This window comes from Centruroides vittatus, unplaced genomic scaffold, assembly GCF_030686945.1.
Source record: "Centruroides vittatus isolate TY-2023 unplaced genomic scaffold, ASM3068694v2 contig_986, whole genome shotgun sequence".
Lineage (NCBI taxonomy): Eukaryota > Metazoa > Arthropoda > Arachnida > Scorpiones > Buthidae > Centruroides > Centruroides vittatus.
Window position 1 is genome coordinate 1,413,804 of NW_027122655.1, and position 27,922 is coordinate 1,441,725.

The 27,922-nt window shown below is 31.9% G+C and overlaps 1 protein-coding gene across 7 annotated transcripts in view; it reads left to right on the forward strand.

The window, feature by feature from the left end:
• LOC136985988 (axotactin-like) overlaps positions 1–27,922 on the forward strand; it is a 219,451-nt gene that overhangs the window by 40,438 nt on the left and 151,091 nt on the right. For all 7 annotated transcript variants that reach the window (XR_010882413.1, XR_010882412.1, XM_067283415.1 and 4 more), the window contains 3 exons: positions 7,935–8,062; positions 23,184–23,293; positions 23,823–24,053. Coding sequence is in view for 5 of the 7 variants with exons in the window: in XM_067283415.1 (XP_067139516.1) it covers positions 7,935–8,062; positions 23,184–23,293; positions 23,823–24,053 (469 nt within the window). In the remaining 2 variants the exon portion in view is untranslated. The remainder of the gene's footprint in view (positions 1–7,934; positions 8,063–23,183; positions 23,294–23,822; positions 24,054–27,922) is intronic.

The window sequence follows — 27,922 nt, forward strand, 5'->3', positions numbered from 1 at the left end:
AGTACGAGGTTGCCCTTCTTACTAAGGTTTTGAAAGCGGCCGCTTTATACGAGAACGGGTCGCAGGAACCCTTAGGTATGTATATTGGTGTTGCCGTCGGTTTTCTGTAGACGGACGTTTGGATCGTAGACGCTTCTATCCTGATGGCGATGTCTAGAAAATGGGCCTCCGTGCTGCTTATCTGCTCTACTTCTATGACCAAGCCATACGGGTTGTTGTTGACAGTTTGTACAAAGGCCGCTATATCAGGCTCCGTTTTCCATAAGGCTTCCTATTTACAAGGCTTCCTATCACATACAACCCATACGTTTGTAAAGTATATGGAGAAATAGCCAAAAAACAGCAGATGCAGATAGCATATCGAAGAGGCCCCACAATAGCCGAAATCCTAAAAAATTGCAAAGACCCTCCGGATCCCAACAGAATGTACGGAGTGTACTCTATCCCCCTAAGGGACAACAGATGGCAAAGGGAGCTCGTTTACATCGGTTCCACTAAGCGCTCGTTAAAGACCAGATTAAAAGAACACCAAGCCGACCTACAACACCGGAAACTCAACACGGCGCTAAGTATATACGCGTCTGATCAAGATATCAACGCGGAACTGGATAAGGCTAAAATCATCGTAACGACGCCCCACCCGGAACATATAAAATGGTTAGAAGCGGTCGCTATATATAAAACGAGCTGTAATAATATCTGCATCAACCAAAAAGAAGAGATCGACATTTCATCGGCCTGGCAAATCCTTTTAGACACGCATAAACGATAACCAACACCCCGACACTACAGCGCATGTCAGCCATGACGGAATTGGACGAAGCGGTTCGATTTGAAACGTTTTATTCTATCTTTTAAATTATTCCATCTTCGCCTGAAGAAGAACTGTTTTAGGTTCGAAAACGTTAGCCAGACGCTCATAAGAAGATTTACACCGGTAACAGGTTCGTTTTTTGAAGTTAGTTATAATACCCGGTGTCGGTAAGGAGCAGAGAAGAAAAAAATTAAATACAATAAAATGCAAAAAAACAACAATTTGATGAATGATGTAATAAATTGGTATGTAAAATAGTTTCTCCTGCTCCAACTACTACAAGATTATTTAATTTCCTATTAATGCTTGACTAAATGCAAGTATATAGTAGAATTTTAAAATATGAAATTTGAAAAGAAATCGGTCATCTTGAACCAATGTGTACAGTCACACCACTAGGACTTAAACCAATTAATAATAAGCTGGAGCAATCCTACTAATTATATTTTTCAATTTCTCTTTTCTGTTTTAGTTAGTTGCAGTTAGATTCTGATCTTGGTTTTATTTTTGTTTTTCTATTGACTGTTTTAAGATCAAATTATGTTATAGAAGTTAACAACTGCTACTTTACAACTGGTTAAAACTAGAAAGTAATAAACACTGCAAATAACCTAAAAAGCCAGCAACAATATTTTAAACAAAGTGCAAATGTTTTTGCTCATGTTAAACGGGCATCATCAGGCAGCAAACTGTTGAGAAAACATGGGATTGCCGAACACATGTGTAAGGGGATGGGTGTATGATATAAGACAAGAGGAGAAGGGAGAGTTTATACTTTATAGAATGACTTCCAGGCAGTGGAGGAGTCAATGTCCTGATAGTTTATGGCTGAGTTATGGCAGGTGACTTTATAAATTTCCACCTGTTCCAGATGTTTGACATATTGCTTAGAGGCGTCACGTAAGAGGGGCGTCTTGTGGAAATCTACCTGGATGCCTGGATTGGATGTGTATATATATAGCCAAAGCTGTAATGGTTAAACCATTTTTGATGGACATTTGATGCTCTTTGAGACGGGTATATAACGGGCAAGACATAGCTCCTATCTATTGTAAGCAGCAGTTGTAGCAAAGATCAATAATGGGGACACTGTAGATGCCTGGCAAATGTGTTTATTTTTAAGCATGGTTGAGTTTATAATGTTTTTAGTAAAAAATATTTTACTAAAAAAAGTTTATGAAGATGTAAAATAATAGCCTGATTAGTAACAATCATCATTTGTTTTATTATTAATACATCAAGCTCAGTGATGTTTGTATATGAAATTGCAACACCATGGCTGTGCGCCATGTAAATTATAATTTTCACATGGCACATAGCCATCTGAAAATTGTAGGACCATTAGAGGTGAAGGAAATATGCAAATTAATAAGTTTTCCTACACATTGGACCATGTGGTACTCAGTTTTGGGCTATAAAGACTAGCAGCCAGCTTGTGCCATAAATGCTATTAGCAACAGTTTGTGGCAACCAAACTTCTGAAGAAGCATCAAAAATACCTTGGAGACAACAGTAAGCTGAATACAGCCAGTTAACAGCTTGGGAACAAGACCATATCCTGGAGCTGCACAACCTCAGTTTGTAGATGCACATAGTTGCCATGTATGTTGGGCACAGTGTAAGTACCATCCAGCAATGTGTGGCAAGATGGATGCAGAAACATCTGTAAACATGCCAAAGAGAAAACAGATTTCACTAGTGCATGACAGAGTGCACATACTGGCAGATTTGCTGAACTGTCCATCAAGGCACATGACATCTGAAGCCACTTGTCACTGTCAACGGGTGCATCTGTGTCCACATTACAAGTGGACCACTGAATGGCATCATGTATTGTTTATGGATGAATCCCACTTCTGTCTGTGGAGTAATGATGGTCTTGGATGGGTATGTTGATATCCTGGGGAAAGCTATGTGCTAGCCCATTTTGCTGAGTGTCACACTGAGCATCATGTTCAATCAGTGGACAGCCCTGGTGCACATTTTTATTACTCTGACTGTGGACCAGTATGTCACACGAATTGTGGGGTCTGTGGTTCAGCCACTGATGCAGGCTGCATCCAACACAGTATTCTAGAAAGACTTTGCTTGACTGCACTTTGCATGGGAAACTCACCATCCTGAATGGAATTCACATCCTTTCCTGGCAGGCATGTTCACTGGATCTCTCCTTCATCAAACACCTGTAAGATCTTTGTTTTATTCTATTATAGTCAATTAAGACCCATCTATTAATAGGACATTTACACTGGTGTGATAGTTATTTGCAATAAGAATGAGTTCTTAATCAGAAAAAACAAAATCTTTATTTTTCACCTGTTGGTCTTGTACACATAATACACATATTTGTGTTTCAGATGCATACATCCCTCATCAGCAGGTTTACAACAGTGTTCTAAAAAGTACATAATACAGGCAGTGGTGATATTCAGCGGGTTCGCACAGGTTCGGCCGAATCCATTGGTAAAATTTTCAGTTTCCCGAATTTTGTTAAACACACGTAACATTTTCCAGTGGTTTTGTTTCTTTTAAAAAATATATTAAAATATACGTATTATACTCTGTAACACTACTAAACTAGAGCCTTATACCCCGTTCGCACCGAGCATAGTCCAAGACCTTGCTCACAATCTAGATTGTGAGCAAGGTCGGGGACTATGCCTTGGTGTGATCTCTCTTGACCGTTTCAATCTCGACCAAAACGAGGTTTAATCGCGATCGATTCAAGAGAGTTCTTGAAACTAGATCCAGTCATAAGAGAGATCCCACAATCCCACGCGCATGAGATAATACAAGATGGCTGTGGAAGGTGTGTCAGGCTATGGACAGCAAAATAAAAAGGATATTGTATTACGAGAGATGATGACATCTGTCTACTATGAGTAGTGCGATTCGGGTTGAAAAATTTCTTTGCCTAAAAAAAAAAGAAAAAGAAAAAGGTCAACAGCACTAATATACTATTGTTACCTGGTCTTCGCCCAGGGCTCGTTACGTTCCAAATACACCACTGATTATTAGATATATTGCAAGAAAAGGTATTGTATTTATTTCTAGCCAAAACATCCATTTTGTTTGTTGGTGATTGTTAGGGAAAAATTTTCTGCTAGTGAACCCTTTGTTAAATATTTCAAATATCACCGCTGAATACAGCTATACCTTGGGTAACGTCATTTCGAGTTAAGTCGTTCTCAATTATACATTGTTTGTCAAAAAAATATATAGAAAAATAAAAATCAAGTTTAAGTCATTTTATTCGATTTTATGTCTGTCCATCACAAATATTCAAGTTGTAATATCACCAGAAAAGCATTAAAAGCACATAAAATCATATTAAAATATGTACATTTACAGTAAATGTTAATATAATTGTCATAAATCCTAGGGTGTGTTTTTTTATTCCTCTGTGTAACTTTGCATGAGCAACATCTATTTAAAAATTCCTGCGGAACGCATTCCTAAATTCTGGTCAGAGTGCGTGCCGTCAAACATCAAAAATGGCCACTTGTAGCAGTAGTTTATGGTGGAAAGCAACACGGCATCCTTCATGGCACAGATAGCTTCGTTTCGGGGTCCATTATGTGGTTTTATGAATGGAAATTTAGAAGTTGTGAAAGCGCGAGTTAGTGCACGCGGTGATGTAAGTGTCTTTTCAAATTTTTTTCGAAGGGTAGCCAGCATTCTAATTTTTTTATGGCTATTTTGAATGCTCTTTCAACAAATAATCCATTTTATGGTAAAATTTTACAATTGGGACCCTTCTTCTGCCTTTAAAAGCTCATATTTTATAATTATAGATTCCTCTATTACGATACTATTAATAGTGCAGGCGCCATCATCTTTCTTTCTTTTACTGTCGTTCCTAAATGCCTACAAACAGCAGCACACTCCTGTAGTAGTGGAGATGCAGAGCGATCGCTGTTAACAAACTCATCCCTTGAGAACAAAATACGAAAACACACGAAATATGAATATCTGTGAAATATAAATGAACAAATGAACGAAATATGAATACAACACGGAGTCACATCTGTGACTCCGTGTTGTCATCTTATTTAGCGGTCTTTAAGAGCTCAATATTGGCATTTTCCACAGTAGTTCCAATATCTACCATTGGGCATCATTGTCAGTGCCACTCGATATTGGTAAATTTAACATAAATTAGTTTTTCTACTATTGCAAAATAATTTTAATAACTGTATTTGTTATTTAATCATACAAAATCATCTTATTTTCTAATGTCTTAGAGCAAACCACATTCACAAATAAAGAGTCCATGATATACTGTAAACATCACCAAATTGTAATCATCATTTACAAGGATGTACCGGTACAGTACATACATGTATTCGTAAATTTAGATTACTTTTTCTGTACTATATTAAAAACTAAAATTTATTTGTTTGTAAGCTTAAAAATGGATTCTTATTAACCATATATTATTAAAAATGCATTTAGAAATAATATACAGAACTAGAATGGTAATTTGTGGTTTAGCCTAGTGATAAGTAAATTTGACTTAAGTCGCCTCTCCTGGAACCAATTACCGATGTAAGGTGAGGTATACCTGTAATCAGATTTTATCTTACAAGAGTTTACAAATTCCCGATGATATGATAAAAACTTACAAATTTTTTTTGTAGTTGATTACCTCAAAATGTGCATAAACTGCATATAGAATAATCACCAATTTTACATTCTTTGAGTACACATTTCTGCATAAAAATTTTTAAAAAAGGGGGCTTAAAATTTACAAATACAAAAACATTCTTAAAATTAAATTGAACTTACATAACCATCCTTAGCTCGCTTGAACGAATAATTACCTGTCACCTATCACTTCCGTCTTTTCATACCCCTTTGCCTAGTACAGTCGTCATTGATTATGTGAGGGACTAGCTGGGGACACAAAATTGAGAAAGTACTTATGTACCGTTTAATCAGCATCCAATCACCAAGATTGGCCCACGGATGTCCAAAAGGATGACTTTTTTAAAATTAATTCAGAACAAGGGTCTGCAAAGATTTCCTGTAAGTTATCTTTTCCTGACACCAGGTAATCAGTTTTCTAACGTGGATTACCACACGTAATTATCATTTGTGAAGAATTTCGAGTGGGAGGTGTGCGTTTAAGTTGGGAAGGACACAGGCATGGAGGTCCTTCCTAACTTGTGAGACAAAGATGAATCCATGTTTAAAACGATAACAGTAAAATTTAATTAAATCAAAGGAAATAAAAATTACAATAAAAATACAATTGGTATGAGAATACAAATAAATGGAATTACAAATGATATAATCTAGGCCTATTTTTGTGGAGATACTAGACTATCTATCTTATATACTAAAACCTATCTCACAGAGAGAGAGTTTACAAAATTCTACCAATATACTATCTTCATAGTACTTATCTTCACTTCGTTTCTTCATTATGTCGGGAGAGAAGATCGCTAATGGTCATCGTCTAGTGTGTGACCAGTCGGGTTTAGGAACATTGCAACATTTGGTAGGGCTATCTCCTTACGAAGATCTGTTGAGGTGCCTTCATACATGGTAGCTTCATCATAAGGACTACCCTGAATGGCGAGAAAAGTTCCCTTTTATAGAGAGCAGACAGCTCTAGTAGACGGTCAAGTAACGTGTGCAAAGGCCGCATCTTGAATCATCTTGAAAGTCAGCTGTTTAAAAGGAAGTTCAACTTCCCCTCTCTCTTAAAAACAAAAGTATTATACATCCTTTTGTTAAATTATCAAAGTTATAAGATATTATATTTCTATTCGAAATTAAAACGTTCTTTCCACAAATATTTTTTTCAAATAATTAACCTCTCTAAATCTCGATTTTTCACAATTATGCTTTGCCATGATTGAAGGATTTCCCATCCTAAGTTATTTTTGATTTTATTTCTTTGTCTTTTTATGTAGATATGTTCAAATAACTGGCTTTTAAAATTGTTGCCGCCTTATTATTTCAATCATGCTTAAATCTATTTCACATCCATTGCTGTTACAGTGTTCCACCACTGCAGAATTTGTGTAATTTCCCTTTATTGACCTTACATGTTCTTTTATATGTATTTTTAATTGTCTTTTAGTTTCATCAATGTATGTTTTTCTTGGATTACAATTACAGTTAGAGGTAGTTTATTCTTTTGACTGTACTTCTCTTGACTGTATTTGTAAATTTTAAGCCACCCCCCTTCTTACATTTTTTATGCAGAAATATGTATTCAAAGAAAGTAAAATTGGTGATGTTCTAAAAAGTACATAATAATTAAATTTTATCTTACAACAGTTTAAAAATTCCCAACAATGATATAATAAAAACTTATAAATGTTTTTTGTAGTTGATTACCTGCATATAGATTATTCTATATGCATATAGAATAATCTATATGCAGGTAATCAACTACAAAAAACATTTTAAGTTTTTATTATATCATTGTTGGGAATTTTTAAACTGTTGTAAGATAAAATTTAATTATGTACTTTTTAGAACATTGTTGTAAACCTGCTGATGAGGGATGTATGCATCCGAAACACAAATGTGTGTATTATGTGTACAGGAAGAAGTGAAAAGTAAAGATTTTGTTTTTTTCTCATTAAGAACTCATACTTATTGCAAATAACTATCACACCAGTGTAAATGTTCTATTAATAAGCTAGGTCTTAGTTTATTATAATAGAATAAAACAAAGGATAAGGACATAAAGGCAATTAAATTAACCTATAAGACCTTGTCCGACATGACGTGCATAGGAAACTACCTCTACACACCATAGATGGCATATGCACCACAGTGGATGCAGCTTTCCAAGGGCAGTCGGGCAATACTTCAGGCAATCATTAATTGTCTCATTGTTATTATTACCTTTCCTTATAAGCTGCCCATAGGGGCCATATTTGTTACTGAATAAACAGGTGTCAGTTGCATATCACTTCTACCAGTTCTGCAATGTACACATGACTACATGCATTCCTTTGTAATGTTGCAATTTCACTTTTGAGGAGTGTATTTCCATATACAATGACAAATAATATTACATATTTTTATAACAATAATAACTACAATACCTTAAGTTTTTTAAATTCTTATTTCTTATTTTAAATTTTCTGTTTTTTAGGTTAGGATTCATAATAGTATTATTGAATTAAATGTTCAGTTTGGTTCAAGGCCAGTTTTACAAGTTATTGGGAATGAAATTCTTAACGATAATCAGTGGCATCAAATTTCTGTATCCTTAGAAAAAAAGTAAGATTTCTCATTGATTCTATCTAATTTTTAATTTTTAAAAAAATTTTATTATATAAGCAATTCCCAGTAGCCAAAATGTTTGTTCAATAACAAATTTTTTATAAAAATATATAATGTGGCAATTTGCCATATTAATGTATATATTAGATATAAGTTTAGTTTTAAGTTTTCTTTCTTCTTTGTTCTTCCTTTTGTTTTCTTGAATTTTCTAATAACAATCCTTCCTGTGGGTGGGATAACCCTTTACACGAACCATGTTAACAATGGGAAGTGAAGTCCCTGAGGCTTCTAGAATGATAAGTTTCATTCTTGGGTTGGACTCTTGATGAAGGTAGACGTGTGAAAGTTACACTCCTGCTCATTGTCAAAGGGAGATGAAGGTGACCTACAGAAAGAGAAAGGACCCCACTAATGTAAAGAGAGAGAGAGAGAGAACATCCCTAGTACAAAGGAGAATCTTCAAAGAGATCTGAAAAAGATCAGCAAGAAATGATTTAGAGTGGTTCCCCACCAGAAGAGCATCAATATCTAACAGAGAACCCGGATATTCATTATAACCTCCTCTATTATACCAAAACTTCTTGCTTCTTCCTTTCCTTTTTAGTTTATAATTTAGTGTAAGTTAGTTGTAAGATTACAAGTCCATCTTTTCTTATTTGTCGTGAGCACATTCTTTTGTTCTGTATTCACTTGATTCCTTGCCCCAGCTTGGGATATTGTATAACATTAAGAGTTGGAATCCAAAAGAATCCTGTATATTGCTAATCATGTGAAAAAAAATAATGTTTTTTTTTTGTGTACTGCCTCTCATGAACTATTGTACACTCGCGTGACTATCACAACAAAAAGAATATTAAAATTAACACACATTTTTCTGGATATGAAGAATTTATACATGGGATACTTCACTCTATCTCAGAATCTCAAAATATTAGTTAATCATCAAAATCTCTAGAAGCTCAACAAAAATTAAATATTTTTAATTAAATAAATATGTTATTTTTGTAATTATAAAATTAAGAGAAAGTTGCTAAAATTATAATATATTAACTTATATTAAAAATTTGTAAATAAAACAAGGAATAATACTATTTATTATGTTAACCATAATAATATGTACTGTACAAATATGGTTTTTTTATTTTTTTTTATATATGTACTTTTGATAAATCAACATATCTGCATGTGGAAAGAAAACAGAACAGTTTGAAAATTTTTTTACAAACTACAATTATAGAACAAACTTAAAAATTTTTTAAATCTGAATTTACAAGTTTGGAATCTAAATACAGTTCTGTCATAAATTAGAAACATTTACAGTTTTAGTATATGATATTTATATACTATTTACACAAAATTATAAAATACATTAGATCACTGGTTCTCAATTTCAAGTTTTCTTGGACTTGTGATACACTTGTTAATGTACTTCAGACTTAAAAACCTTATTCAGTTCAAGAATGCTATTGTATATAAATACTTAACTCCTGGACACACTAACTTTTAAATTTCTGAAAGTCATAGAATGCTTTGACATTCCAATTTAGAATATTAGAAATTTTTGTTAGTTTAGTGAATAGACCTGATGTTGGCCTGTAAACTAGGCTGAAAACATTTGTCCATTGATTAAAAAACATGTGTTTGTTGCAAAAGTGAATAAACTTATTCTTGTGATTTTTAGTATGAGAGTCACTTCATATTATCATTTTCTGCTTATTTTTGAAAATCTTCCATTAATTATGTAAAAATATGACTATTAACACAATTAAAAACTTCAGATAAGGAGGCGTTAAAGTAATTAAAAGAAATATTTTATTTGTGCAAGCGCTTTCGATGTAATTTACACACGTCGTTCTCAGGCCCTTTTCACTAAGCTGCTCTTCCCATGCAACTCCCCTACCTTCAAATTACCCAAAGTTTGGACTAATTTATACAGACATTTAAAACTGGTAATAATTCTACTTTCATTTCCCACACCTCCAATGTAGAGTAAGATGCATGCGCATCAATCTTTTAAGTGTATCTTAATATACGTTACATGTATTTTACATGTGTTTTCAAATTATGTTACATGTTTTTATATTTATATTTTAACATAACATGCACTTATGGTGCTCATCCAATAGGGGAAAAAAGTGATCATGTGACATAGGTGTCGCGCATATCGATACGGTTGTAAACAAGCTGTTCCGTTCGAAGGATAGCTTACTTTATAATAAAGGAAGAACGAAAATATTTTTTAGGAAGGTTAACAACGGTACAATTAAAGGAAGAATTAAAAAAGTACAATGCCAAGTTAGCTGGTAGAAAAGCCGATTTAATAGAAAGGTAAGTTAAAATAATCTACATCTATATTTTTATCGTTAATTATTACATTTATAATTTCAAGTCATTATAACTATTACATGATAAGGTAACTTACCAGTAGATGAAAGTTTTAAGAATAAGATTTCACAAAATGCACATTTTTCGTCTATAAAAACATTTAAAGATCAGTAAAGTTCTCATTGATTCCTTTCACATTTGTCTAACCAATACATAAGGTCAAAACTTTAATTAAAATAAATTTTTTTTCCTTTGGAATATGGTCATGTACTGAGCCTGATATATTATAACCAATTTATATCAGTATCTGAAATGTTAACTGTACCAATAGGTTATCACTGTAATTTAGAACAACAATCAATACAAACAAAACTACTTTCTATGAAGTTCTAAGACAATATAAGAGATATATATCTTAATCTTTTACCAAGAGAAAACAATATTTGGAGTATTTAAAATAAATATAATCAAAATGTCTTTTTTATTGGTCACAAGTCATCTTGTTTCAATAATTTAATGCAATAAGACTAATTTCTTCACCAATAAACTTTTTGTACAAGTGAATTTTTGCCCATTTTCTTTTACTAAATCTGGCATACACTATATATATGCCATATTTAGGTGCTTGTCAATACTGTTCAGTTACCTTATACTGTTTATTTTTATATTATATGTAATATATTAAGGTAAGAATATAATATATAATAATAATTTTTGCCTTTCCTGTCAATGAGACAGAAAAAACTAAATAAAATATTGGTGATCATATCTTAACTAGTTATTAAACTTGTTTACAATAATTTTCAGGTTACTGGCATATGAGAGGAATCAGGAAACTCATAATTTTTCTATATCCTGTGATAGCTCTCCTGAACTCAAACTTCCTGATTCATCTGAATATAAGGATCTCTCTCCAAGTTTACAAATACCAGTTTTGACTATAGAGACAATTGATGCCTACATGGAGATGTCAGATCAAAGAATGCCACTGTCTGCTGTGCAGATGTATTTTAATGAATTCTTATTAATAATAAGAGGAACAAAAGAGAAACATTTTTTTATATTTTAAAGGTAATGTAAAATCTGAATTAATCAAGGGGAACAGATTTACACAGATTTAGTAATTACAGATGATGGGGTTATAGAAAATGTAATATGTGAATGTACAGCAGGTAAAGGGCCTAAAGCGTATTGCAAACATGTATGTGTAACACTATTGGCAATAGAAGAATATGGAAGAACAGGCACATATAAGTGTCACAAAACATGCACACAGGTTCTGCAAACATTCCATCAGCCTACCCGCCAACATAAAGGTTCCCCAGTTAAGGCTAGTGAGCTTCCATTTCATTTATTTAAGAAGAGAGGAATGAAAAGAAAATTATTGGAAGACATAAAATTTGACCCCAGACCATCTGGCAGTACAATCCCTGATTATACAAACTTTGTTATTAATTTGGCAATGAACATGCAAAGTGGTTGTGCAATACCGATATTGCAATTAAGGCAACCAGCAAACATGAGGGCTTTAGAATCAGATCATGATTATTGCAAAAGCACAATGTCTGAAATGTTTTTTAAGTGCTTTACATGTAACTGAAGCAAGTAGGGAGTACATAAAACATTTGGAAAAAGAGACCAGATTACAATGAAAAAGTGCAGTTTGGAAGAAGGAACATTTGTTGCATTTGACATCTTCAAACTTTGGAAAAGTTTGTAAATTAAAATCAACAGACAGAGTAAAATTGTGTGGCTCATTACTGTCAAGTAGGCCAATAAAAAGTAAGGCAATTTCTCACGGCTTAAGGTATGAAAAAGAAGCAATTGAAACATATTCTTTTGTAAATACTCCTGTGAAAGAATGTGGCATGTTTCTTCATTCAAAATACCCATTCTTAGCTGCAAGTCCAGATGGGCTAGTGGATGATGATAAAATATTAGAAGTTAAATGTCCTTACTCCAATTTTAAACTTCCTGTGAATGTGCTAAAGATACCATATTTGGAATGTACTGATGACAAAATTACTTTAAAACGGAATCATGATTATTTTCATCAAATCCAAGGACAATTAGCAGTGACAAATAGACAAGTTGCTCATCTGTTTATTTACACAAAAAGTGACTTCAAAGTTTGTATCATTCCAAGAGATAATAAATTCATTGCAGACATGATTGAAACACTAATTATGTTTTTCCATGAGCATATTAAGCCAGTTCTTTTTTAAAAAAAATGTTTTATAAACATTAAGTTTATAAAATAATTGAGCTAATTGTTATTTTACAATTTGAGTTTATGTAAAATTTTTCTAGATGGTGTATAGTGTGAATTTTTTTAAATAATAAAAAGAGATTTTGTTTTAAAGATTAAAATTCTTTTATTAGCTTACAAGTATTTATTCAACTATAGTACAAATTTTAAAACCACTATATTACTTTGAATTGAAGTTCCACAATGAAGACCTTACTGTGTATGATAGTATACATTCTTAATCTTAGAATTTATAAACAGACAAAAATTTAAAAATACTATAGATGGAAAACTTAAATTAGGCTAGGGTCTAGAATGGAAAAAAAAATTATATACGGTATTAATAGAGAGCTAGACTAACAGTGAAACAAATTAAGAATCTCTGCCAACAATGCATGGTCTAAAATTGCATAACATAAAACATATAAATATAATTTCACTGCCAAGTTTCGTTACTGCCGGATGCATGTGTTGCCTCAAAATTTTATATGTACAGTACGTGAGTACGAGCCATTCCTATAATACGTTCAATATGTATTCTTTTACTAGATGTTTTTCTGTCTCGAGATGACAAACTGCTGCTCAGCTGTGCTTTTCCTCTCATAAAAGTGGGTATATTTACCACAACTTCTTTAGTAATTAGTTATTCCTGAATGTTAAAACCTCTATCAGCCATTACCCAGTCTTAAAATAATTATTGGATTTTCGTTTAAAGAATTAACAAATCGTACTTTAGAACCGACAACGTATCGCTTAGTCTGTTTACAACCTCGTCGATACTAGCGCCGCGTACGGAGTAGATTTCACTTTTTTCCCCTATTGATTTTTACCTTATGTATGTTAAGGTGCATGCACGTCAGTTTTACATGTTTACAAAAAATATTTAATTTAAAATTTATACTTGTTCTTAAAAGGGTATGTTCCAAAATGGCTAATGATGTTAATTTTTTAAAATTTTAAATATTTTGTTTGAATTCTCTTTGTTATTCAAACTGCCTGAGGACGATGTGTAAATTACGTCAAAAATGCTTGCACAAATAAAATATTTCTTAATATGAAAATTTGCACCTTTTTAATCATCCAGCAACAGATGTTTTAATAAATTAAAAACGTTTTCGATCGTTTTTAATGGTCTTCTTCAGTTACAACTCAAATTAATAAAAGAATGATAAAATGGAATACATGCAACTAAATACAAAAAAATAATAAATGCGCATGCGCAACTATAAATATATCGCGCACAATGCCTAATATACATATATTACAGAATAAATGAATAAAATTATATAACAAAAATACGTGACCACATTCCTTGTACGTTGTTATTGTTTATCTTTATAAAACGATTTCCATGCGGTTGATAAAGAGTCCGCGTCCCTATGATTGATACATCCCGTTTTTTCTTGGGCTTTATATATTTCTAGCTTTTCTAGATGTTTGATTGTATGTTTATTGTTCGTCGGCTTGATGATGGAAGCATGGTCCCACAATACCTAAATATCTTGTTGCCTGGCGTATGATGCCAGAACCGTGGTGTCTAGATTCTTATTAATCGAGTACTGATGTTCTTTGATCCTTTGTTTTAAGTGTTGTAAAGTAGCTCCCACATAAACAATATCTGAATCAAATCGTTGGTCCTTTATTAGTATGGAGTAAACCCCCATTAATGAGTTCCGATCTTCTCTCTTCTTACCAGAGAAATATAGTAGAAAAACTTATCACAATGTTCCAGAATCGAAGTAATCACTCTCCCGCGGATAACGGTAAACAAAAGATGATAATCAATTATTATCCCTTCTTGAACAAAATAATAAACGAAATTGCTAAAGCCAATAATATACGTATCATTTACCGACGTAATCCGACAGTTTACAAAATATTAAGGAATGACAAGAAGAGAGAAGATCAGAACTCGTTAACGGGGGTTTACTCCAAACCAATAAAGGACCAACGATTTGATTTGGATATTGTTTATGTGGGAGCTACTTTACAGCACTTAAAACAAAGGATCAAAGAACACCAGTACTCAATTAATAAGAATCTAGACACCACGGTTCTGGCATCATACACCAGGCAACGAGATATTGAGGTATTGTGGGACCATGCTTTCATCATCAAGCCGACGAACAATAAACATACAATCAAACATCTAGAAAAGCTAGAAATATATAAAGCCCAAGAAAAAACGGGATGTATTAATCATAGCGGATCCGCGGAAATCGTTTTATAAAGATAAACAATAACAACGTACAAGGGATGTGGCCACGTATTTTTGTTATATAATTTTATTCATTTATTCTGTAATATATGTATATTAGGCATTGTGCGCAATATATTTATAGTTGCGCATGCGCATTTATTATTTTTTCGTATTTAGTTGCATGTATTCCGTTTTATCATTCTTTTATTAATTTGAGTTGTAACTGAAGAAGACCGTTAAAAACGATCGAAAACATTTTTAATTTATTAAAACATTTGTTGCTGGATGATTAAAGGTGCAAATTTTCATATTAATTCTAATTTCCAGTAATTTAAAGTTGGTTTCTATAAAATATTTCTTTTAATTATTTTAATGCCTTTTTATCTGAAGTTTTCAATTGTGTTAATACAACTATTGGCATGATGTCCAATCTAAGTATTTAGTATACCTAACAAAAATATGACTAATTTTAATGTATATATGTTTTGGGGTTTATTCAACATATGAAAATTATTATTTTTAATTAATGTTTTTAAATAAATAAATAAATCATGTGTATATATTTTTTTTAGTTTTTTTAATTAATTTTATTGTTAATATCATAAGACACACTTCATAGACAATATTTGTGAAAACTGGATATGAGACAATAAAAAATACAATAACATACCTAATTGATATCCAGCAATGAGTTTAATATATTAAAAATATTTTTGACCTATTCATAGGCCTTCCTCAGTTAGAAACATAAAGAATTTGAATGAAATAATGGTTCAAACATATACTATATGCTACATTTGTTATTTAAAGGAACAAAAATACAAAATTTTTAAAAATTTAACTTAAATCAATTAGAAACTATAGCAAGTAAAAATAGCAAATAAAAATATATATACAAGACAGTACCTAGCAGGGTAAAACCTTTGAAAATAATAATAATTAAACACATAAAGTGTTTAATTATTCTCTGAAATTAATGCATGTTTGTTCTTTATGAACCTTGTATATTTCCTGCATTTCCAAGTAATGAAGATTGTTGATTTCCTAGTGGTAGGATGATTATTGTATCTTTCCATGCAGCTTATATGCCCTGCTATCTGGCATAGGCTGATAAGATTGTTTTTGTTAACTGTGTATTGATGTTCTTTGAGCTTTGCTTCTAGGTTTCATCCAGTGGCCCCCACTTATATAAGTTTTCGATGGAAATGCTGATTCTCTAGCAGGATGTAGTAGACTCCTGGTGTAATAGAATGTTTTTCTTTGAATCCATCATTTCTTAACATAACAAAAATCATAGGATTGCATTTACATACTGTTCTCACATTGTTGTTTCTGGCAATCTCCTAATGGATTTTTTCAAGTATTGAAAATTAATTTATCATGCGTCTGCTTATGTGGTTCAGTTGTAGGGGTTCATTTGTTGTTTGACTGTGCACCAAAATTAGAAACAGCTTGGTTGTTGGGTAAGCATGCTGTTTGGCAAGTTTCTTGATATAGGCTCGTACCTTTATAGTGTTCATAACACACAAACAGTACATATATGCTTTTCTAATTAGATATCTAAACATCAAGAATTTGATGTAGAAAGGGTCAGATAAATTATGCAGAATGAAGATTGGCTGGTACTGTACATAGGTTTCTGGTAGATGTTGGTGTGTATGCTACCATTCTTATGATTGATGATGATGATTGGGAGATGGATAGAAGTAGCACTTTCTTGCTAAAGCTTTAGATGCAGCTCATATGAGTTGTTGTGGAATCTGCATAATAGATGTTGTAAGTCAGGTTTCTTGCATCATAAAATGAAAAGATCATCCACATACTGGGTGTAGATAAGACTGAGGTGTTTTAATTCATTGATCACCATTTTTTTTCAATTTATGTACAACTAATTCATGTAGGACTTCTGACATTGGACTACCTGTTGGGACACCCTCGCATTGTGTATATATTTTGAGAAGAAAAAAGAAGAATAGCAAGCCTAGAAATTCAAAACTGTCATGTATTCCTTATCAAGTAAGGAAATGTCTTTAAGACACTCCAAGAGCTGTAGTGGGTTGTTGATCGTGTAGGGATTTGTGGATGAAATATCGTTGTAGAAATGAATAATTCCTTTTTTAAGAGGAACATTTGGGGAGGAATACTTTTCAATGACTGGATGTATCTGGATGATTTGCTTGTTGATATGTTTTTACCTTTGGTACTGTTTGCACTAAGGGACAAACACAACAACAGGAGGATTTGTTAAGGTTAGAGCCCTGTAACAAATTCACTTTCAAATTACCAGGGCTATGGGTTACACTTTATAAAATTTTAAAATAATTGCATATTTTTTTTCCTATTTATTTATTTTTATTTGCTAATGTATTTTAAAAAATAAGTATATAAGTTAAAATCATAATATATTCATATTTTAGGAATTTTGCATTTTTATTATTATTGTTTTTATTTAATCTATTTACATATTTACTTTAATTTTGAAATTGATAGGTTAAAAATCACTTTAACAAGTTAAAATTATAACATTTATGTCGTGTCTCTTCTGTTTTATGTAAAAACCACATGCTATAATTTAAATAGTGTATTTGGAATAATTTAACATACTTTTTTAAATGTTGTGACTTGAATAGTATATGCTCAACCTGAAGATGACATTTTGAAATGTTGAAAGTACTCATTCTTAATTAAATAACAAAGATAAACAACTTTAATGCCTTATAAACTGTAATAGGCCATTAATGTACAACAGAGATCTCACAATAATGAATGTTATTATGGCCTTACATGTCTTCATCTTCTGGTTTTGGCACCTTTTTTTTTTACTCTGTGCATATGCACAACCCAAAGTGAGCATTACAATTATAATAAAAAAGAAAAAAAAACAGTTGATTGCAGGAATACATAAATTAAGGGCTTTTTTTTGGTGTCTTAATTTCTATTCAATATATTTCCATGCTATAGGTAATGCTTTTGCATCCTGGAATTCAGGCAGGCAATGGACTTTGATTTTGCTTTTGTATATTTTTATTTTTTCATGTTTATATAGCTAGTGTTAGTGTTTGTACTGTTTTAACAATGCTTGCTTCATCCCACTTCACTTTTGAGCCTTCCATCTGCAACATTGCAGCTAGAATTGTATTATAGTACCTTTTTCAACATTGTATTCCCCTTGTATACATTTCCACTTCCCCTTGGGGTGTTGACTTATGCAGACTCAACTGTATATATATATAATCATATGGGAGTAATAGCCAGCTGAATGCCATGGAGAGCCTATTAAGTGGATGCTTATATAATCTCCAGTCAGTGCTGTGAATAGCCAGTATGAACCCTAACAGTTGACTTTTTTTTTTTTTTTAAACTCTTTTCACCCTGTGGGCACTAAGAGGGCCTCTTATAGCAAACCCATTATGGGTTTTTATGGGTTTGGCCAGGCCCACAATGGGGCGGCCAGGTGGTGAGGGACAGGGACTGACATATCCGGATGCACCACCCCCGAAAAATTCCTAGTGATTTTTCGACCCGTTCGGATTTGATCCTGGGTCCCCCAGGGCAGCAGGCTGCTAACCTTGACCACTCGGCCATCTGGCCGCATAACAGTTGACTACTGCATGATATTTTACCACTGCATGCTGTAAAACAGTGTAAATCTTAAAAATATGCACAATGATAACATTAAGTAACAAAGTTGTAAAAAGTTTGTACTTATTTGAATATTTTAGTGTTTATCAATTTTAATGTGAGATGTCAAAAATTCCATTATTTTTGCATGGTGTCAATATTTTGTCCACAATTTACACTGCTACAAAATCTGTTTGTCTGTTTAATGCAAGTTGCATACTACAAAGCATTAGGCAAAATGACATAATAAGATAATACAGATCACAAATACAGAATTAAATTGAAATAATACTTAAAAACAAGTAATTATGGTACTCACTATAATAAGATGGCTGTCTGCTGTATGGCTATTCTCTGTATAGTAAGTATTCACTGTAAGATAGATGGCTTAGGCACTTAATATTGAGAAGGGAGTTAGATAGAATAGCTTAGAGGCAGAATTGCCCAATTAACTATTAATATATACAAACTTCTAGTGCAAACCAAAAGTGACTTTATATCAATTTAAAAATTTTTTTTCTGAAAGGTTAGGCAATCAGCATGACTCTGTTGCTAACAGGAAAAGTATGATGTACAGGGCAAGCTACCACTAATTTGAGGTGGAGAGTATATATTTTAAATGAAATAAATTAAAAATATGATTAAAAATTGCAGCCTGGCATTGTGACAATGTCACAATAAATAATTGCTCATTAATTATATATATCCTACTTTTTAAAAGTGAGTAAAAGGTATGATTTTAGCAACTGGTATCAAATCATACTGAGTTATTCCCGAAATTGCACATATTGTATTAATAGTAAAGTTTTCTTTGGGAATAGCACACTTTCAATTAGTTACATTTAGGGCAATAATAAACATTTTCTTCACAAATCTTCTGCAGAATTCATTAAGCAACTCTTTGGTGTTTTATAAAACCTTTATCATAATTTACAATGAATGTTTAAAGTATTATGTAATAAATATATAAATAATATAAATTCCATACAATTTTATTTGTATAGATGAAAATATAATAGAACTGTCTTTGAAAATGATATTGCTTATATAAAATTGATAAAAAGTTACATCATACCTATCTGATTTTTAATATCAGTTTGGTGAACACAAACAAGAAAGTTTTGAATCAGATGTAGTTTCTTTAATACTGGCAACAAACTTAAATACTAATTTTGTCACTAGATTTGTCAGTGTCAAATAGCTGCAAAAAAAAAAAAAAACATGGAGCATGATTTAAGAGATCTATATGCATTTGGCAATTTCCTCTATATTTTGAAATTATGATAATTTAAATTAACCTCTCTTAATGTCATTAGTACATTTATTGCACAATAGTAAAATAAACATTGGCCTAAATTTAAATATATTCTTAAGACGTAGTAGGTGTGGATGCTGTGTATATTAATCACGTATGAACCGTCTTTGTAAGCCAAGTAATGATATTGGTAGACGCTCAAACAGCAATGGTTAGGGAAACTTAGTTTATTTATTCATATGCATTTCGGGTTGGTTTATTTCCCAACCCCTCTTCAGTGCTGTTAAGGAAATACAAAATACGTTAAGGTTTCCGACAGTATTTAGAATTACGTAAATTGGAAAACAATAAACATAAACACTTACATATTATAAAGCTGGTGCGATATTATAAGTTGGTACAATTTTTATAATTATTTTACTGTATTTTTAACATGAAAGTGTGTTACATTCACTATAACATAAACAACATTTGTGATTTAATACAATTGGCAAAAATATATATATTTTTATTTACAGTTATTCATTTTATATAATTTAAATAAAAACTTACATCGTGATATTCTTAAGACTTGAAACAAAACATTTCTAGTATGTTTCCTAATTTGTTTGTGTTAGTTAAGAGACAATGGAAATTTGCATAATTGAGAGGGAACTGATAAAGCTTTAGAATAATTAAAATAAATAAATTAAATTTCATAAACTTTTTATTTCAAATTTTAATTTTTAAAAACGTTTAATATTAAAATTTGTACAGGGTGGCCCATTTCAATTAGTCCATTGGAATAACTTGAGAAATACACATCCCACATAAAAAAAACATTGAAGCAAAAATGTTAGACTTCAAGGGGCTACAGGTTGGGAGTATCAGTTTTATTATAGCTGGCACTACAATTGGTGAAAATGGAATAAACTTCATTTCTTTTTAAAAATAGGAACCCATATTTTTATTACATATTATGATACTATATGAAAAACAAATTTTTATTTGAAACATTTTTTCAAAAGATGCACTTATCAGATGTTATGGTCATTTGAACTTTTAAATGGTTGCTAACTGCATGTGCAGACACCTGTGGATATCTGTGAAGTTCATTGAAGAAAAGGGCTATGAGGGGGAGTCATTAATTAAGTTACAAAACAAAATAGAAACAAAACCAAATTGGCAATTAGTATGAAAATAACATTATCCCTGCCCACATTTAGGCATTTGGTTTATTTTTTATGAGTTCCTGAAAGCAGGCAGTGTAGTATTCTTTTGGCTGCTATTAGAGCGAAGCAGTAACTTTCCTCTTTATGGTGTCATCATCAGGAAAGCATTTGCCTGAAAGATGTTTAAGGAGACCAAACAAATGGAAATCACTAGGAACAAGGTTGAGACTTTAGGGAGAATCTCCAGGACTTCCCATTTCATTAGGACTAAAGAGACTCTAAGAGAGTCTCTTAGAGTCTCTTTAGTCCTAATGAACAGTATGAGGACATGCATTGTCATGCAATAATGACAGGTCTTTTGTGAAAAATATTTTTGCCAAATAGCAGCACACAATTTTTTTGAGAATGTTGGTGTAATATTTGGCCATTGTGATCTTTTTTTAAGTCTAGAATGCAGTAAGCTGTACGCCTTGGCAATTCCAGAGGACTGATCCCAGCCAAAGTGTTATTTTGAACTTTTTGCTCACTGGTAATCCAGAATGCTTCATTGCATTGATGAATGCTTTATCTCAGCTTCATAACAATGTATCTAGCTCTTACCACCAGTGACAATCCAGGCTAACATGTTTTCCTTTTCATCCTAGTAGTGCATGAGATGTGGCAATGCCAGGTCCATTCTCTGGCTTTTGTCTTGTGGTTTCATCTGGCACAGTATAGATTTTACGATAACCTAATCTTTTGTGAATAATGTCATAGACTAAGTCATGTGAACAAGAAATGGCAGTAGTTATGACATCAATTCATATCCTTCTATTTGCACAGATAAAGTCCTCAACTTGCTTAGTGTTCATTTTTTGATACTTATCTGATTTTCAGAGAACTTCTGTACTCAATTGTGGAAAACTTGTCATGACAGGCAATTTTCATGATACATGGGTTGCAGTTGTTTGTTTGTTGCCATCCTTTTGACCCAAAAAAAATCACAACAGTGCACTGCTCAATAATGGTACACATGTTAAGAGGCATCACAATCATACAATATCTGCTGTTGCTTTTCCTTTTTGCACATGTCAGTAATCTTAAACACCTGGATAATTGTGCAGTCTAATAGTGATAACTTATGGCATATAATCTAAAAATATGCATTGCTAACATCATTTGTAACTTATTGAATGTTTCTCTTGTAAAAAAAATCATAAGAAAACTATTATTATTTTGCAAAATCATTTTTTTTCTTCAAATAATGAACTGATACAAAAACCTTGTATGCCAGCTTGAGGTCATCTTAAATTTATTTAATACATTTTTCATTTTAATTAAACCTTTAATAGAATGCTTAATTAGCATTTTGCTCATCAAAATTCTCCTATGGTAAATTGGGAAATATTGAATAAGTTTAAGATGGCCTCATGCTGGGATGAATTTTTGTATCATATTTGAAGAAAAGAATGATTCCACCAAATAATAATAATTTCCTAATGATCTTTTAGTATTCTTCTTCTTCCCCTTTCCTCTCCTCAATGAACTTCACAGATACCAACAGACTTGTGCATGTGCAGTGTGATACCCATGTAAAAGTTAAATGCTCATAACTTTCTGATAAGTGTGTTTTGAAAAACTGTTTCAGATAAAACTTTGTTTGTTTTTATGTAGAATCATAATACACAATAAAAAATAGGTGTTTCCATTTAAGAAAACAAAGTTGACCTTGAATCAATGGACACAAAAGTCTAGATACCAGCAAAATTTGACTTACTATTCACACAAATGTTTTCATCTGTGGTCATACGCCTTATTTTATATATTGTTGTACATATTATCCTTAGTATTTATTTCATTTTCTTCCTCTTTGTTCTTGGTTCTTTTGTCTATCACCTTCTAAAAACTTCTGCCCTAACCCTTACCTGTTTAGGTAGTGGTGACCTAATTACAAGAAAAACGAAAGGGGTAGCCCTGAGAGTTAAGTGTAGAACAAGTCTTTACTTTTTGGCTTGAACATTGGAGAGCGAGGACGTGTCGTGTGGTCCTCCAGGTAGTTCTAGCATTGACTGGAGAACAAAGGAGAAGATAAGCCTAAGCTAGCATTCAAGAGGAGCCCGAAGTTTCTTGATATAAGGACCTTTGGAAGCTTATTGAGAGAACCTGATAGTTCTACAATCATAAATCCCTACACTTTTGGTTCAATGATTTTTTCTATGGTGCATATTTTTTGAATAATTCTGTGGATTTATTTAAAATGGACCACCCTGTATATTATATAAATTTTAAATATTGCACTTAATCACATTGTATATAGTAGATTATGTTAATTTCTTTAGTGTAATGAAATTGAAGGTGAACCAAAACAGGATTACCACTCATCAATATTTATCTGAAGTGGAATTATATGAACCTTTCACTTTTGGTTCAAATTCTCAAGATCATACAGGTAATATTTTTAAGACATTATGTTGAGAATATTAAATTACATAATTATTTAAGTCAAAAAAAGAGAATAATATAAACTTGAAGTATTAGTTTTATCCCTGGTAAATATCTCAAAAGTAGATATTGCTTTTTCTCGATTCTAAGAAGTATTATGATTTTGAAATTGAATTTAAAGATTTTTTATGCAAAGAAAAATGTTTAAATAATGTTTATTTTGTAAGGATTTTGAATTCTAAAAAGACTTTATCAGCAAAGCTCATTTCAACTGATTCACATGAACATTGAGCATTTTATCCAAAAACATATGTTATTGGTTCATAAATGCACCATATGGTCTTTCTTTATTGTTATTTTAGATTGTAAATGTTAGAAATTGACAATTTTAAGATAGATCTCTATTTTGGGGAAGTAAAAATGTGCATCTTTGAATCAAGAATATGGTAAATAAATTTATTAAATAGATATTCTATTTTTTATATTATTAAATTTTAAGTGATTATCTTTTTTTAACACACAGTTTTTTCATGCAGGTTTTGTTGGATGTATACGTAATGTTCACATTAATAAAAGACACTTAGATAGTCGTATGTTATTAAATAGCACTACAACAAGTAGAAAAGTGTATTTAGATAATTGTCAACTAGTCAATCCCTGCAGAAATCCAAATGTTTGTGAACATGGTGGAGCCTGTTTTGTGGCTGATGGAAAAATATCATGTAATTGTAGTAATACTGGTTATACTGGAAAAACATGCCACTTCTGTAAGTAAATCTAATTTTGCAATACGCTTTTTGTCTAATCTTGTGTTCAATTACATGAGTGCTAAGGTGGCTTAGGGAAAATAATATAGTTGTAGTATTATATAGTTCTAACACAAGAGTTGAAAAGGGACATAATTGTCTGAAATGCATACTCAAAGAAATAAAAAGTTTTTCTAAAGCTTGTCCTCATTTTTATTATGGTATAAGTTTAGAGAAAAAGAACAGCCACCTTAGCGCTTGTATAATTAAACCTAATTTGTTATCTATATTATCATACTAATTTTACTGAAGCTGGAATTATTAACAAAATGACTTACAAACAACCTTGCACACTTTTCCAGCTGTGTAACATTTTTTTATTCTATACCAAATTATACACTAAGCTAGTGGTTTCCAAAGTGTGCATCATGGCTTCCTCACAGGGGTGAAACAAAATATAAAATTCTCACAATTATACTTCCATTTTTAATTCAATGTGATAAGACGTGAAATCTAGCAGACCTGGTGCAAACCTTAAGTGTTTCATGGTACCACACAAAAACTTCTATCAAGTTATCACTTATAGTAACAGAATACAAAGCTTTAGGTCTGGATATCTTAAGATGTCATTTTTGTTACATATCAGGTTCCTGCATGCATTCACAGAATTAGAACATTCATTAAATTTCTGTTTGATTTGGAAAGCCTGAAGAAATTTTATGAACAAATCCAAAAACATTTAATGGAAGCAAAGGATTTAGTACTGGAATGAAAGGTTGGTTATTTGAAATGAGTTATTCTCCAGCTGGCCTCAGTACTTTGAACTATGACAGTGAATGTTTTTCATTTGAAATTTGTAATGCTTGTTAAAAGGTTCATCAGTAATAGAGATAAAAATTTTCATTTATCAATTCTATGTAAATCAAATGTATTATTGTGGTAATGAAATATTTATGTTCCTCAGAATTTAGAACAATTTACAGTTTGTATTGCTGAAAATAAGAGGTAAATTCTGAAAACATTGTTGAAAAAATTTCTGGACTTTTTGATGAAGATTTAGGTTCATGATTTAAAGGATGAAAACAACTTGCATGTGACATGTTGGAGTCCTGGATGTACCAGTACATGTTGCACATGTACATTTTTCCTGGCACTATGTTTGTAACATTTTCATTCCATTTTAGTATCACATGATACATTAGAGTAACCAAACTTTAAATGGGGGAAAACGTAAACGTTAAGTGGTTCACCTAATGAAGAGATATGGTGTAAGTAAATTTTAAAACAAAATAAAACAAATTTGGCAATTACAAAAAAAAAATTACCCCACAGCACTTAGAAGTAATGCTATGCAATGGTCAATAAAACTATCATAAAACGTACATTTTTAGTCAGTACAACAATACACTGATCAAGTGTTTTAATATACTTAAATTTCTCTTGCTACAAAAGGTATGTTCTGAAGAACTCTTTTCCAAAATATTTGGATCAACCCAGCCACTTCCTACAAAATTAAGCTTTAAGTGATTTGTATGCGTTTGTGTGGTTAAGAGTTAAAAATTAGGTTATTAAGACAAGTTGTCACCATATTCTATCTTTGGCCATGAACTATGATCCTCTAGAACAAATTTGAATCATCATATTGATCAACTCCACTATACATTAAAATTTTACTTATGTATCAGTCAGCCTCTTGACTAGTAAGAGTTGTTAAATAATCTATTTAAAAAATACAGCAACGAGTTGCATAATTTTTCTGGCTGTTATGAGATCTTAATTTAAAAAATAAATTTTATATTATTAAACATAAATAAATTTGTGTATAGCACCATAGTTTATGAGATTTTGTTGTTAAAAACTTTTTATATTTTTAGTTGTTATAAAATGGCAAAAGGCTTAATTTTGTGGGTAGAGATGAATTTTATAAAAAATTGTGTAAATGTTAACACATTAACTGCCATCTGACATGCTGGCTGACGTACTAGTTAGGACCTCACAGAGCCATCCAACACACAGACCTAGGGCCTCACAGAGCCATCCAACTGCCAGCCGTCACCTGACATTGCTGTAACCAATGTAGTTTCACTCAAGGTTAAATTATCCTGGCTTCGTAAGATGTTGTTTTACATCCTAGTGGTGGCCTCTCGCAGACGTCTATGAAGTTGGTTTCTGACTGCTGATCGTCAAACCACCCCATGAGGCTCATGAAGGGGTTCGACGGTTGGTGGTCAAACTACTTTATCTGATAATGTTTTTTTTAATAGTGAATAGTTAAAACAAGGAAAAAATATCAAAAACTAGTTTAATTATTCTCTTTTATTACATATAAAGTAATTAATATTAAATATCCCGTAGCCTTATAGTCTCCGGTTTTGGCCGTATGATGGCCGGTTATCATTGATATATGTTTATCTTCACTCTACCAACTGATATATAATGACTCTTCTATTTATATCATAATAAAATATTAAATATCAAATTTTCTCATTGTGGCCTGAAAAAATGGAAAATATCATATTACAGTTAGCTCGATAAAACGCAAAATATCATATTACAGGTGGCAGTTAACGTGTTAATAACAAGTAGAATCTTCATTAAGTCCCTTAGGCTCTACTCAAGATATGATCCACAATCTCCTTGACCTTTAACTACGAAAATTTAATAGCATTGCTCTCTTTAATACAGTGATTTTCATCCAATGATCGCTTAAATATTCGGGCTGTAATATAGCTATAATCAAATAATTAATAGAAATAAATTTGGTACTAGAGGTAAGCGTTAGGCGTCATCTCTTATTAATAATTATAAAAATTAATAATTATAATTTTAATAATTTAATAAATAATTTAGAACCTTCTGGAAGAAAATAACTGACCCGGGGTGTGGGCTTGAATCCGCAGCCTCCGCTTGCCATGCAGTGCGCTATCAATTGTGCCACCCGGACCCCAAGCCAGCCCTCATCTCTGGGTCAGTTATTTTCTTCCAGAAGGTTCTTAAATTATTTATTAAATCATTACAATTATAATTATTAATTTAGATAAGAGATGGTGCCTAACACTTACCTCTAGTACCAAATTTATTTGTATTAATTATTTGATTATTAGCCATATTACAGCCCGATGTTTAGGCAATTGTTGGATGATTATATTAACTCATTGGGCTTTGAGATGTGTATTATATGTACAGTGATTTTCAACGAGAGGATCATAGGTGGGCTGCAAAAATTTCTGAAGGTTATTAAACAAATTATTTTTGAAAGAAGTCCAAAGAACAATAAGTGTACATGTCAAAATTAAAACCTCTTTACATTGATTATACAAGTTTTTCGTTGTGATAATTAATAAACATATACATAATGTAGTAGAAAATATATATTTATAAGCAACATTATATGTACAGGTAACCCCGTATAACACGAGAGTTATGTTTCAAAAAATTCCATGTTATGTGAATCCATGTTATACGAAACAAAGAACTAGTACAAAAAGGGGGTTAGGTTCCAAAAATTAAAAAACATGCTATTATATTTTCGTAAATAAGATAAATATCTTTATTAAAATTTTCTTAAGAAGTGATACATATTAATATAAATTAAACAATGTATTCTTCATCATCACTAAGCACTATTAACTGAAAATTTTAAATTTACATAGCCAAAAATGAGACAGTTAAAGTCTTAAAGTATACTTGTAAAGGTGTGGATTGTCCCAACGGTCGGTGGCGCGGTTCAATGCCTAAGAACCAGTGACTGAATAAAGCAAGTATGGAATAAGGGAAAAACATCTGGCAAACAAAATGAGAAGCGTCGAGATCTGGCAACACTGGCAACGAGTTTCAAGAAGGACCACATGTATCAACAGAAGGCAGGAAAAGAAAATTTGCATACTGTA